This window comes from Convolutriloba macropyga, chromosome 5 (genome assembly GCF_964194025.1).
Source record: "Convolutriloba macropyga chromosome 5, txConMacr16.3, whole genome shotgun sequence".
In the NCBI taxonomy this organism is placed as follows: Eukaryota; Metazoa; Xenacoelomorpha; order Acoela; family Convolutidae; genus Convolutriloba; species Convolutriloba macropyga.
In genome coordinates, this window is record NC_134472.1 from 54,748,063 (window position 1) to 54,762,633 (window position 14,571).

A 14,571-nucleotide genomic window follows, 5' to 3' on the forward strand; every position below is an offset into this window, starting at 1 on the left:
CTGAACGATTTAATTTGCTATATGGCGAAATATTTTCAAATACTTTTTGAGATTAGCCTGATTTATGAGGATTGTTGACTGATCGGCGTTGTACAGATTGTGTCATCATCCATATGTGTCACTCACGCCTGTCAAGGTTTTCAAAGACATGTGTGCTCAATTCTGTATCGATATTTGATAGAAAATATAACGAGTTAAATCTAGACATGTAAGTTTACAATAATCACTACTAGACATCTCATTTCCACTGATTCAGTACTACTTAACCACTTGTTCCCGCAATCATTCGCTTTTGCATGTTGAGTTGTTTTGTGCTAAACTAAAATTATAGGATAGTTTCTTCCATTTTTGAATGCTTTTTGGTATCAGTGATTTCATACCCCATTTTCTTAGTTTTCGTTTCTATAGTTTATTTAAGTTTTTGTTTTAATTTCTACCGACCAGAACATTACCTTACTTATCGGCAGGATATGTGCCTTTAATTGAGACTTACAAATACGCCACTAAATCCCTATCGAGTAGCATATAGAGTGGCCAAAATTTTTCCACAAAAAATCTACTTTGAGTTAAAAAACGTCAATTAAATCTATATTTAAGATATCAAAGTGAAAACTAGTACATCAATTTGAATCCCATGAACATAAAAAATGTTGATTGAAATGTTTTACAAGAACCTCGAATGAGGTAAAATAATATTTACACAATAAGAGGCCCGTGCTATGTACAAATTGGCACAAATTAGAGGCAAGAAAACTGACTTGGAGTTCAACGTGAAATCCTTTTTTGCGGTCTGAAAACATTAGAGAGCATTTCAAGTTGCGTTTTGCTTGCGATTTTATCTTTCCCACTTGAACGGTTATTAGCATAAAAGGGAATGTTGCTTGTATGTTTTATGACAGGATAACCCCAGCGATATGGGTAAATATAAATGCATAAATAAATGCAGATGTAATTAACAGCCATTTTTGTTGGCTGAAGTCCGATATCCTTAAATGTGCCAATTCATACATGAACAATCCATAATGATCATCTTGGTTGGTTAATTAGTCGTAATTGTTGAAATTATCCATGAACTTAACGGCTCAATAAGGGTGAAATAGTTGGGCTGCGAGCAGGTTCTATGGCCATTTATAATAGCCCAATTCCAACGAGTTGCAACTCCAAACAAGCACACAGGTTGATTACTTGCACAATCTAACACATACAGCGGGCTACCTTGATCACCGGCACATATTGAACTATTTACAAACATCGGCTGTGGATGGATCTGGCCCATGTAGTAATCTCGCCCGATCGAGCGGGAATAAATCATCTCTATAAGGTAATTGGGATAGATATGTCGTATCTTGCCTTGTTTGATTGTGGAGCTGTTCCACCCCATTCCACAAGTACTGAGGGTGACGGCATCGTTGCTTCTCTCATGACAAAGAGGTATGAGATAGCCCATTCCTCTGGTGTGGAGGTTTCTGTTCGTTTTCAGAAGTGCGACATTAGCTATTAAAGGTCGATAGCTGAAAATAAAAGGTTTATGGCTTTTACAAGCATTCATTACAAAAAGCGCACTTGAATTTCAATGACAGATATAAATACCATCGAGTGGGGGGCCCTGATCTTTTTTTTTCATCGTTTTAAATTAAAGACTATTACTAATTAAATTAGATATGATGAAGTCATTCCAGGACTCTATAGCTCTGGCGAAAAAAAACAATCCTTAAGCTAATGCGATTTATATTTGACGTCGAAGTGAAGGAAATTTGTTCGTGTTTTTTTTTGGGTACAGCAGTGTAGGAACAAATAATTTTGGGAAAAATAGAACTCTATTCGATAAAACTAATTGTAAGTAAATGGCTTCTTTATTGTTCCGACCCTCTTGAGGGGGGAGGAACTATATACTCAACTGGGTTTTTTTTTTTTTTGTTCAGTGAATTTTCGCCGCTCGATATATTCATCGTAGAGAGTTGAGACTGGTATCATTAGAAAGCTCGTCCAGCGTAGAATATGGAATTAAAAAGATTTTTTTAATTTTCGTTTTCTACAGGGAGTTATCGAGGCTTAAACTTCTGAGAAAAGAAGAGTGAATTCACGTTGTTTTTATTCACATTTTCCGGAATTTTTGCCTAAATTTTCGTCAATTTTGCTAAAATTTGTTATAATTTTTAAGAATAGTGTCGTTGATTTCATTTTTGAAGACGAACAAGCATTTTTGATTGTTTTGATTTAATTTTTTGGTCAAAAAATCTGGATAAACATTTCAAAATTTAGCCTGTTTCATCAACAACAGCACGAAATAAGCTACTTTAGTCCACTTTGATTAAATTTGCCTACAGTACACCCCCAAACAACACTCATACAATCTTTGTAGACTCAGAGTGGGGCTATTTCTACTTCAGAGTCCGCAGAGAGTGCCTTGTAGTTAAAACTTTGCCGTTTTTTGCTAACTTTACTCGTTGATTATCAAAAAAGCAAAATTTATTTTGAGTTTCAACTCAGAAATTATCCATATCTACAACATTGAAAAATCAATTGTTCTTAACGGACAATAAGTATTAACAGGGGTAGTTTTGGGCCATTCTTGGACTGTTACAATCCAAAAAAATCGGGTTGTAATCAGTCGGTCTTTTTTTTAAAAAAAAAGACTTTATTTAATAATAAAGAACAGAACATATCAAATCAAAGCTCAGGAGTGATAGGTCCAACCAATTCGCTTGCGAAACAGCTCCAGGATAATTCATTTAGTTTTTTAATTGAAAGTTTATGGTCGTTTTTTTTAAAAAAATAATTGACTTTTCAATAAATAATGGCTTAATTAACTTTTCCTCTATTTTTTTCTTAATTTGTTCAACTTCCAGCTTAGTGTCAGCAAAAAAGACTGCTTCTTCTTTCTACTGAGTTAACATTTATTCTCGGTTGCAGTTTTAAGCCTGAAATTATTGTTTTCTGGCTTTGATACTACAAGATTTTAAATTTTTGTTTGTTTTGATATTTGCCAGTTTTTCATGTTTTCTAATTTTGTCACATTATCACATTATTGACAGTTCTCATGTCACCTTATTAGCATTCAAATTAAAACACAATTGAACATATTAAAATCTTGAAAGATATAAATCATCGTTTTAATGGCCTCGACGCCTCTTTCTTGAAGAAATCAATTGAATTTTTTAATTTTGTCTTAACTGTCATTTATACTTTGTCGTTTCGGTCGTATGAAATTTCCTGTTTAGTGATAGCTTTCATTGGCTTTTCATGGAAGAATAGAAAAACCGATATTCTGATATTAGCAGATAGCTGATGGCTTTTATGACTTTCAAACCCATCGTTTTCCAAAATTAAAAAATAACTTTTTTAACTTCGCAATTTTGTTCTTTTTATGTTTCTTTTTGTTACCTAATCTCGTTAGTTGATTACAGGTCAAATATGACATTATGGGTGTCAAGGGAATAAAAGGGATTAGTGTCCAAAAATCTTTTTTTTAAAGATTTTGTTATGACCTTACTGGCTTCGACACCGCTTTTTCACAAAAAAAAAATTAAATTAATTTGATTTTTGTCATATTTGACGTTCTTCTTGTAGATGCAAGAAATATTCTGGATAATTACAGGTCTCGAGGGTTTCTTTTTCATGAAAAAACGACGATATTTAAATAGCTCTTTTTGTAATTAATGCCTTTCATGACATTGAATGTAATTTTGTTTCGAAAAAAAAATTAAAAGTATTACATACTTTAGCACTCCGCTTTTTTGTCTACTTGTTACCTAGTCTTACTAATGAATGGCCACGTACTACATTATAGCTGTTTAAAGAACGCGCAATCAAATATATTTTGAGTGCCAAAATTTGGCTTGACGGTTTTGACAGCGTTTTCTGGCAAGTTTCAATTTAAATTTTGTTTGTTCTTTGTTGTTCTTTTTAGCCGCTCTATAAAATGAATAAGGTCAGGTCCTAATGCCCTTCTATAGAAGCAGTGGTAATCGCAAATTTGTGGTAATATTAATTTATTCCTAATGGTATTTATTACTTTGAAGTTAATTGTTTCAAAAAAATAAGTTAATTTTTTTTACTTTTCTGTTTTTGTTCTTTTTTGTATAATTGTTACCCAACCTTTCTATGGACTGGTCGCATATGTTTTCTGGTGATTTTTAAGTTATTTTTGTTTAGTTTCAGGTTTATCTGACGGTATGCTGACTTTGTTATTAAATTTAGTTTTTAAGAGGGACATAAATTTTTTGATATAATTAATGTTTGTTGTTGTTGTTGTTTGATTTTGCTGTTCGTTTTGACCCGCTTTCTTAATATTGACATATTACAGCAATCTAATGCATCAATTTTTACTCCACTGAGTTATTTGTTTTGGAGGTTATCTTATCGTTCATACAGAATTTTTTGAAAAAGACTTGGGCTTTTTTGGGATTCGCAAAAAATAATTTTTGGGTTTTTCTATCTGTTCCTCATTTGGTCGCCCATCCACAAAATTGTGGATGGGCGGGGTCGGAACCTTATGTGCCATTGCACATTACCGAGCCGCCTTGTTTAAGTTTGAAAAAGAAGAAAAGGTATTCAAGTGAAGATATTTCAGATTGTAACTTTATGTCATGAGCTGAGTATTTTCTTCCGCTGAAGATGGAATTTATTGCACAAATTAATTGTTGTTCAAGTGAAATTAAGAGAACAATTAATGCGACAAAATAAGACTGCAATAAAGTAGAAATGACTAACAACTAATGGTCTCATAATTTATTTTTTGTATGTACTGAGAAAGAGCTCTGGGTTTTATAAACTTCTCTTCTACAAGCCATTTTTCGCATAAATTTTTTAAAAAACTTTTTCCTGGTAGCTTAAATTTTTGCCAAGAAAACTCCTCAGTACTTCACTGCTTATTTCATTGGCACCACTAACAGTTATCGAATGGGTGTCAGTTGTATAACTTGCAGACTTTTTGCAAAATAAAATGAAGTCTGTTTTTCATGTGTTCAGTTTTAGACTATTTTCTAAGATCAAAATAGCAGGCTAATTTTTCCACAGAATATTTAAAGTTTTTGCTCGCTTTGTCAAAATCTCTGTCGGAATTGTAAGCTGATGTATCATCTGCGTATTGGACAGTCATTTTTTTCGTTCAATTGTTGTATTTTTTAACAATTCTGCAATAACATTTTCTGATAGGGGAGTTGACATAGGTTTGTCTCTTTGTAATTTTTAGAGGGGTGCATCTAATTTTGGTATGGTATGTTTTATGAATTGATTTTTGAAATATAAATCCCGGGTCCCGGAAGTTTGCCAGGATAAGTGTGTCATCTAGTGAAGAAAAAATGTTTGAGAACAATTTGTGTTATCAAATTTTTTTTTTAGAAACCAGTTTATGTTTTTTTCCTACTGTTTTGGCCAGTATTAGAAGAATTTTAAATTGGACTGTTCTCAGGCCTGGTACAAAAATGTGATATTGCGCTCTCTTTAAGTTTGAATATTCAGCAAAGATGTAATCAAAAAGACTGTTGCCTGTTGTTGATGTGAGTGTTAGCTTGATGCAAGAATCTAAATTGTATGGCGTTGAAATTGCCCATCTAATGACCCTTTTTCTTCTTCATACAATTAGTCAATGTTAAACCCTCAAGAAAAATATGTTTTTGTTTTTGCTGGCAGTTCGATCTATTGAAATAACTTAAGACTCTAGAAAAGGCTTCTGAACTTTTTCTGTAGATTATACGCTAAACTAACAACGAAGGTATTTAGGAAATTAGAAACATTAGGCCTCTACCTTTAGATAAGGCCACCGCCTTAAGCCCGTCGATTTTTAGGCTCAATTTGCAAGATTGTTTTCTGCAGAACAAATTGAAGAAAATTTGAATGAAGGCAACCAATCACTTCACGAGAATGTCAAGGAAACAAGTTCTTTTTGGAAAGCAATTGCATAAAACCCCTGATACTACTATTTGTGGTTTTAGAAGACAATTCGCAAATTACCACTGATCAAGACAACATTACGCTTCATTACGCTGCAAAAAGTAGACCCTGGGACTTTTCCAGATAACGGCGATATCTTCAGTTAGGTGAAAATTGAATTCTCGCATTTTTTATAAACAACTAAAGATCCATTATAGAATATGAATTTTCTCAAAAGAGCCATAGTCTTGATGCGCACGTCTTTGCAAATTATCTCTCAAAACCCGCAACATATGCGACTTTGGTTCAGTTTGCAATGAAACATGTTGTGAATCTTAAAATTTTGAGTACTAACCCTTTTGTGTGGATGATTTTTCTGACATCTGAGTACTGTGTAAACAACTCATCTACAGAGTTACCTCTCCTGTGGGCAAACTTGGCAAGTTCAATGAATATGTCGTCCGCTAAAGACAAACACTAATCAACGAGGTAGATATGGACAATTAAATAAGCCTCTGTTCGAATCAACAGGTTTTTGTACACCAATTTAGCAACCCAGGCTGAGGAGGCAGGCAAGATGAGCGAACAAGGTGGGAACAGTGCGTTCACAATCGCATAGTCTTGAAAAATGAAAAGGTGCATGTCTGGCCAATGGTGTTGACAGCTGTCTGGTCTAGAGTCTGCTTGGTATTGCCAACGTTCTGAACAAAGTCGGTTCAGTCTGTCCAATGGTCTAGACAACGGTCTGCCTGATGGTCCGGACAACGGTCTGACCTAGTGTCTGTTCGGTCTGGCAATCGTTCTGGACAAAGTCTGTTTACTCTGACCAATAGTGGCAAAATTATCTTTGGTCTGGCCAAGGGCAGCCAAAGTCTGTTCGGTCTGGCCAATAACTAACTGTGGGTATAGTCGGTCTGGAGCCGCTTATTCCCAACCCAAGTCTTTCAAGCCAATACTCGCCTTGGGTTGCTGATTCAATCCTTTAAAACAAGTTCAAGAACTTGGGGTAAAATAACAATATCAAAGCTTTAGTACCAGTTTATTACCATAAAAGTACGTTTTTTAAACTTTTGGCCACAATTTTAGCATAGTTGACGCATTTAAAAGCTTTCAAACTAATTCAAGAATATGCAACTAATAGACTATCACAGTAAAGCACAAGAAAACACAATACCCAGAAAACTTAAGTAGTTCTACTATTAGAGAGTCTTTTCATGAATTGAACGAGCTAACAGAAAGCACGTATGAAAAACGAGCTGGAGTCTGATCATGGCTGAGTATTGTCTGAATGGGTCTTATCATGGCTGATTATAGTCTGGATGGGTCTGATCATGGCTTATTATAGTCTGGATGGGTCTGATCATTAAAGCGCTCCTCAATCTGGTTACAATTTCTCAAAAGCTCTGAATTATTCTTCTACGGATGCGCTGAATTTGCGCTGAAAAATTGTAAGAAATGAGCTGAAACTTTTTTGTTTTTCAAGCTTTCTTAAAAGCGCTGAATTTCTTTTACAGATGCCTTGAATTCGCGCAAAAACTTTGTGAGAACTGCCCTGAAATTTTATTGTTTTTACGTTTTCTCAAAAGCGTTAAACTTTTTCAACGGATGTGCTGAATATGCGCTGAAACTTTGTAAGAATTGAGCTGAAATTTTGTTGTTTTTACGTTTTCTCAAAAGCGTTAAAATTTTTCTACGGATGTGCTGAAATTGCGTTGAAACCTTGTACGAAACGCGCTAAAGAATGGTGAAACTTGAAATGCAAGAATTGTACTCAAAATGGACTGAAATTATGTAAAAAGTGCGCTCAATATGGGCTGAAATTTTGAATTGCCGGCGCATTTCAGCGCATTCAGCGCTTTTTTAAATTAATTTCAGCGCATTCAGCTTTTTTCCTACAAAAAATTACGCTGAAACGGCGCTGACATTTCGACCCGGGCACCAAAAGACTCGACGAAGAGAGTCAGTGTTACAATATTCAGTGACAAAATAATTTTTGTTGAAACTTTGCTTATTTTCTGTAGGCATTGAATTTGAATATCAAGACCAGATATATTTACCATGTCAATTGGAGTGTAGAGTAAATGTGCAATTTAATTAACGACGAGCTGGGAAAATGTATAAATTCAGGTATTTTGTGTATCAAAGTTGGGTAACATTAACTGAAATTAAAGTCTCTCCATGATAGGCTAACATAACATAGGTAAAGAGGTGTTTAAAAATTCTTATAGAAGTAGATTCTCCATAGTTTGAAATTAACGATTTTTATTCGTTGGATTGGATCTGATGAAGTTATTCCAAGATTCCACAGCTCTGGCGAAAACAAAAACAGTTCTTAAGTTAATGTGATTTATATTTGACGTCAAAATGGAGGAAATTTGGTTCTGTGTCTTTTTACTACAGCAGTGTAGGAACCACTAATTGTGGGAGAGCTGGATCTCTGCTCGACAACAATTTGCGCACGTGGCTTCTTTAATTATTAACAAATTCTCAAATGGACGTATTTGATAATGTAATTTCAAATCATGAGAATAGTCATTTTTTCTCCGATTGTAGCGGCACTTTATGGTCAATTCAACTTTTTGTTAAATTAAAATTCAAAACGCTTTTTGCTACTCACTAAAAAAGCAACATAGTGGAAATGAGATACAACTAGTTCATACGTTTAATTCTGGTTTAAACGGGTTCATTCGTTTAATTCTGGTTTGAACTGGTAAAGAGATCTTGATTGCATAAACTGTTCTTTTTCCACAAGCCATTTTTTGTAACGCATTTTTTATTTCTTCCTGGTAGTTTAGGTTTTTGTCTTGAGAAAAAAGGACGTTTCAGTAAGACTGACGTTTCACACATGGATTTTAACGGTTTTAACAGCTTTTAATTTTGAACAACAGTCGCAGGCATTTTTTTTGTAATTCTGTAAGCAGCAAATGCTTCATGATACTTCAGGTGAATGGCTGAGTTTTATCAAAAAATATTTTTTTAAGGAAGTGCAAAGTATCTTTTAAAAAATGTCTGCAACTGAAAAAAGTAATGTATTGTAATGCAGAGGAAATTAAATTTTGTCCCATATAAAAAACTCTTCCCATGGTTGGTTTTCGTTTTGGTTTGACTAACGAGCTTGTCTTCGCAAATTTACCTGACTGAGATACTCAGAAGAACCACCGGATCGACAGTCATAAAAAGTCACTGTGCTCTCAAATATGAGTCAAATTTCGTTATCGCAATCACTCATACTCCTCCAAAGTATTTTTGTTCCCATTGACTAAAAGTGGGTTGTTTTCATAGCATCAAGCCAAGTCAAGTCAAGAGTTCGGAACCACAAAATTCAGGCTACAATAATTTTCTTGACCGTTGACGCCTTGTGGCAAATCTTATTGCATGGTTGATTTTTTTTACCTTGAATTGCGTCGCAAAATCAGTAAATGCTTAGGTAATTATTCTGATTCATTTCCAGCAAAAGGCTACCAAAACTTCTGGCGTCTACGTTATCAATTGATTGCAGGAAAACTTCTAAATCAGCTTTCATTCAAACAGTTGATTTCATTCGCATAAAAAATAAACAAACTTTTAAAGCTTCTATTCACTGGTTTTTGCTCTTCACTGTTTGTCAATGTTCTCGTATGTTGTCGCTGATTATGGGACGAATACTCATCAAGCGGTCTTTGGATATTGTTAAAAGTCTATTTAAAAAAGTTGAATTTGGCTTCAGATTTTCCTTAAAAAGAAAAATATTTTGGTAATTCTAACTTTTTGCCCTCACTAACAGCAACCATTTCAGATAGACTTCTGTGTAAGAATGGAGTATATGTTTTTTTTTAATTTAAACTAACGATGTTTGCCCCAAACACACTTTGAGGCTGTTATGACCCAGTATTGGTGAATTATTGCTCCCCCACATGCCCGTCCTTCCACCCACACACGGACATAAAATCTCCTCGAGGGACTTGCAAAGCCATTCAAAATTAGTGTCTTCGATATCTTACCAAATGCTTTTGTTTCGGTCAGTAAATTACTGTCAACTAAAGAGTAAAATCCGCGTGCAATTATTAAGAAAGAAAATAGGAATATGTTAAAGTTGATGGAAACCATTTTAGTAAATTGATCAATTTCTGTCTGTGTGCTTGTAATTAAAATGCACTGAAAAATACTTTAAGATTGTTTTTATGTAAGAAGAACTGAAACAATTAAGAAGAACTTCAAATTAAGTAAGAAGAACTTTTAATTATGTAAGAAATTATGTAAGAAGAACTTCAAATTTACAAGAAAACACGTCTGATTCGCCGTATTTCAACTCATTAGATGGCCAAGTCTATATCTATATAACTTTAAAGGAACGAAAACTCTATCAATGGCAGTGCTAACAATTCGTACGAAAACACTAACAATCCTATCAATTGGAGTGCTTAATATCACTTATGTATTCCTTGCCCAGCTTGAGAAAAATTTTTAGTTATAGAACTTTCATATTATGGAACATTGACTTCTTAAATCAAACACGTTTTAAAAGATTGGTAAAACTACAACTTTGTCATAAATCAAAGTTCCATGACTAAAACGTTTTGATAAATTGAAGTTCTACGACAACAAATTTTCCATGAATGAAAGTTCTTTGCTTTACTACTCCATAACAACAAAAAAGAGTTATTCTATGACTCTTGGTTTCTTCATGAGACCTCATGAGCTTCTTAAGCTACACGGGAAAACAGTTCAAATGTTTTTCTTGCAGAATAAGCAAAAATGGAGGCTCTTTTCCATAAATAAGGTATCAATGAAAAGCAATATCTTCCATTTTTAACAATTGTTTTTGAATCACATTATTTGCGCTTTGTTTTAGCCCTGTGTTAGCCCCATGATTTTTCTAGCAATTTCGTTGATTACAAATTTCATTTTATGAAAATTCAAAGATTACAAGTTTTCATAGGCGACGTAATAGGAAATTGTAATTTTATAACATTTTCAATTATGAGGTCAACCCGGCTAGTACAAAAAATAGAACAAAAAGGACCGAACAAAAATAGACGTAATAAAGGTACCGTATAAACTATTTTCGACGAAGAAATCGTCGTTTCGTTCTTTTTTTTTCGACATGTTCCGTTTCAAACCAAAAAAATTGCCTTAACGATCATTCGGTTTGTTCGACATGTTCTGTTTCAAACGCAAAATAACCGACGGTGTTTCCGGTTCCTTAGATTCAGTGTATTCGGTTTCTTTGATTCGAAATGTTTGGTGTTAAACGTAGGACATTGTCAGTTTTATCCATACCAAAATTTGAGTTTTGTTGTTGATGGTGTAATCAAAAGTTATGATATTTTTATAATCGCAGTAGTTTCAATTGTCCGTCTTTGAGACAAGCTTTTTGAAAATTGATAGTTTTTCCTCTTAAGATCATTTACAAAACTAGTTGAGCCAATAAAAAATTTTTTTTTCAAGTCAAAAAATTTAATGGACCTATTGAACGTTGATGGCGCATTAAATCACTATCATTGAGTCTTGATATGATCAAAAGAGATCAATTACATAAAGTCATTTTCACATGATTTCTTATGCTTAAAACCGCACATACCGACGATTATCCTACTGTTAAAACCAAACATATAGAATCTAAGAAACCGAACATACAGAGGTTTTCTTACGTTTAAGAACCGAACATTCTGAAGAAAAAACTTAAGGGCTTTTGTCGTTTTCGTGTAATTTAAACCAAATACACCGACAATTTTCTTACGTTTACAAAAGAGGATTTCTGAACTAAGGTTCCAATAATTTTAATATATTCTTATGTGCCTACAAAGAAGCATATATTAATTCCAGCAGGTCTTTATTAAAATATTTCAAGGGAAAGTTAAAAGAATAAAAAATAACGTCTGAAAGTGAATCTGTCGATTCAAGCAACGTTTTAATCAAAGAGATCGAATGGTTTTGATTTTATTCCAGTTTGTGTTCAAATATTAATGTTTGTTTTCATCCAAATCGTTTTAAGGTAAACTCCGAAGTTCACGATCAAATCGTAGGCCATACGCTAACCGATGCCTACGAGTTGCAAACAACTTGCAATCGCTAAAGGCTGATAGTAAGTACATTCAAAAACAATAATTAAAAACAAAATTATCTGCATTTCTTAATATTGGTCTTTGGATAATCAAAGCGGAACATTTCAGAATTATTGACTGACTGTTTTCTTGCGCTTTATTTCTCTTTTTTGCTAGCATCATTTTTGTAGCCAAGATATGTCAAGCTAAGGTGTCGACTTCAATCTTTCTATGTTTAATAAGTGCAAACTCATCTTTGGAGTGTGAATTAAACACCTTGCCTCTAGGCTATCATACCACTAACCTTCATGGCTTCTATTTTGTTTGTAACTGAAACAACAAAGTTTTATATATATATATATATATATATATATATATATATATATATATATATATATATTTAACTGTTGTACAAACCTTTGAAGAAAATCTCAAACAATGCTGATTAGACAAATTAAAAAAAAACTTATCTTCAATCAAGGTCGGGCCTAAAAATATTGCGGAACTTTGTATTTTTGTCGTTAGATGGCTTCCAGCTGAGGAGTGCCTATGGCCCAAAACTCTTTCAAATATGAAAAGTTTGTTAACGAAAAGTGTTTTGTCTGACAATTAAATTGGGCAGTTGTCCGCGATTCTGTCTCTCAGCGGTACACAAAATATTTTCGATGCACGTAAAAATTAATTTCTGTTTTGGGTATCGAATGCATCTTTTCACGGAAGTAAATAACTATGAGAAACAACTATAGGTATAGGTCTTTTAAATTTGTCGAATTGTTTATGTAGTTTATCTCGTTAGATAATCTGATTGAGAGGAGCTCAAATATCAATCTGATATTAGAATTGTTAGAAAGTAAATATTATTTACAGCAGTTGCAGATTTACCGATACCCCTTGGTCGGATTAAATGAATTTGATCAAAAGTTTCAAATGCTTGCAGTTGCCTTGAAACACTCATTTTATCAGGCAAGTTCAACTCACTGTCCCAACTTCGTCTATCAAACTATCTCAAAAAATAATAAAACAACTCCTAACCTCGCAATTGAATTCTCGCTCTTTCTCTCTCTCTCCGTTTAATTTTGTTTTGCCTAAGGGCACTCGACAGTATCAGTTTTTATATCCGATAGGCACTAAGTCGGTTTGTTAAGAACATTTGGACCTAACCAATAAGTGCAATAGTGGGAGTCGAAGATCGATCACGAGTTGAAGCTTTTTTAATGTAATTGTTTGCTCAAGATGACCAAATTTCCATGTTTATTTGGGTTTCTTTAAATACGCAAAGAAAATTTTTTTTTGCTCATCAATCCCTACGCCAATATAAGCATACGGTTTTTATCTTTTCCCAGTCATAGATTTTAATCTGAATTAGCGTTAGAATATCTTTGATTCCACATTCAATTTTACGATTTAGCGATAATAGTTTCGGAACCTTTTAAAACCAAAGTTGTCGTATTTTTCAAATATAAGTGCCTAGATGGACAGCTTGAGATACCGGAAAAACTCCTTCTTTCTTGTTGCCAAAGCAAATGTCCGATCAGTCAACAGTTAGAATTTGAGGCCAACTGACGTGGAAAAGTACGAATTATTGATTTGGGGGTGTCGTGATAATTTTTACCGATCCAACAATTCTTTAAGATTTTATTACCATTTCGGTTGAGTGACATGCAATACCTGGTGTACAATAATTGTTTGATTGCGGAAGCGATTACTTTTACCATTTGTTTGTTTCGTTAGCACAAAAAACAGTGATCTTGTACAAATTTTCATTCCCTATCCCCTTCTTGTAAAAATCATTACACAATCGTTTTTGCAATGTTACGAAGTTTGTCAGTATTCCGTCAATTTTTCGTCTCCACATGCAGGAAATCATAACAATCAAGTACAGTTTATAAGAAACGACAGAACCTCAGTTTATGAGTTTTTTAAATAAATTCTTTATGCAAAATATGTCATTAGTAATAAAAATTCTTCGACAGAAACCCTGCTACCCAGAAATGCAAGAATTACCACTCAAAAATTTCATCGAGGCAGCAATCAATTTCAAGCAAGTGAGCTCAGACGGCTAGTTTAGAACTCCTACGACCCTTAAGGACCTCCACAATTTTTTTGGTAAGTCTTACGCAACTGTAATTTTTGCAACAATCAATTTATTAATCACCACTATATTGGATTTTTGATCCATGCTTTTCCCCTGACGCTTGATAGAATTTGCATTTGATATTCATGAAAGGCCATTATTGGAAAATTATTGCTTTAAGAACGGCCCTTCATTAGACGTTAAATTTGTTTTTCAAAAAACTAGACTTCTGTTGATGCAGATTTTGTTTGCGTTGGACCGCAATTAGCAATTGCTGACATGTAAATCAAATCAGGGCGGAACAATTGTTGGTTTTATTCGATATTTAGGCAACGGGAACCCTGACCAGAACTTAATCAAACTGATGGTGCTACACCCATAATCAAAGGCACAGTAGATTTTAAAGTTTTTGCTACAGCCGGTTTACGAATGCTAGCCCGTTCCCTTCGTTTCATTATACAAGGATTCTACGATGCCTACAAACTCAAACCAGCCCTTTGATATTGTTTCACACGAAACAAAAAAGATGTAACCGAGGTGGCAACTGCTTAAGGGTCCCCATGAGGTGAAAACATGCATTGTTTTTATAGTTACCATGTT

General features: G+C 33.9%; 2 protein-coding genes across 3 annotated transcripts in view; one reads left to right on the forward strand and one right to left on the reverse strand.

Annotated features, from left to right (window-relative positions):
- LOC142339478 (uncharacterized) overlaps window positions 1–14,571 on the forward strand; it is a 604,341-nt gene that overhangs the window by 567,017 nt on the left and 22,753 nt on the right. The window lies entirely within an intron of this gene.
- On the reverse strand, window positions 1,006–10,163 carry LOC142340102 (complement factor D-like). 2 transcript variants are annotated; one of them, XM_075390525.1, is made up of 4 exons: window positions 10,132–10,163; window positions 9,702–10,046; window positions 6,230–6,338; window positions 1,006–1,511 (listed from the first exon to the last, which is right to left on the reverse strand). In XM_075390525.1, the coding sequence occupies exons 2-4, from the start codon at window positions 9,958–9,960 to the stop codon at window positions 1,040–1,042; spliced, it is 840 nt and encodes a 279-aa protein (XP_075246640.1). In that variant the 5' UTR covers window positions 9,961–10,046; window positions 10,132–10,163; the 3' UTR covers window positions 1,006–1,039. The 2 variants fall into 2 exon arrangements, with proteins under 2 accessions (XP_075246640.1, XP_075246641.1); XM_075390526.1 differs by lacking the exon at window positions 10,132–10,163 and having other exon boundaries at window positions 9,702–10,131.

Coding starts and splice junctions, on each gene's coding strand:
- LOC142340102 (XM_075390525.1), bottom strand. CDS start 9,960: ATGGTTTCCATCAACTTTAACATATTCCTATTTTCTTTCTTAATAATT. Junction 6,339..9,701: donor GTGTGTTTGGGGCAAACATC/GTTAGTTTAAAT, acceptor GTTTGTCTTTAG/CGGACGACATATTCATTGAA. Junction 1,512..6,229: donor AAAATCATCCACACAAAAGG/GTTAGTACTCAA, acceptor TTTTATTTTCAG/CTATCGACCTTTAATAGCTA.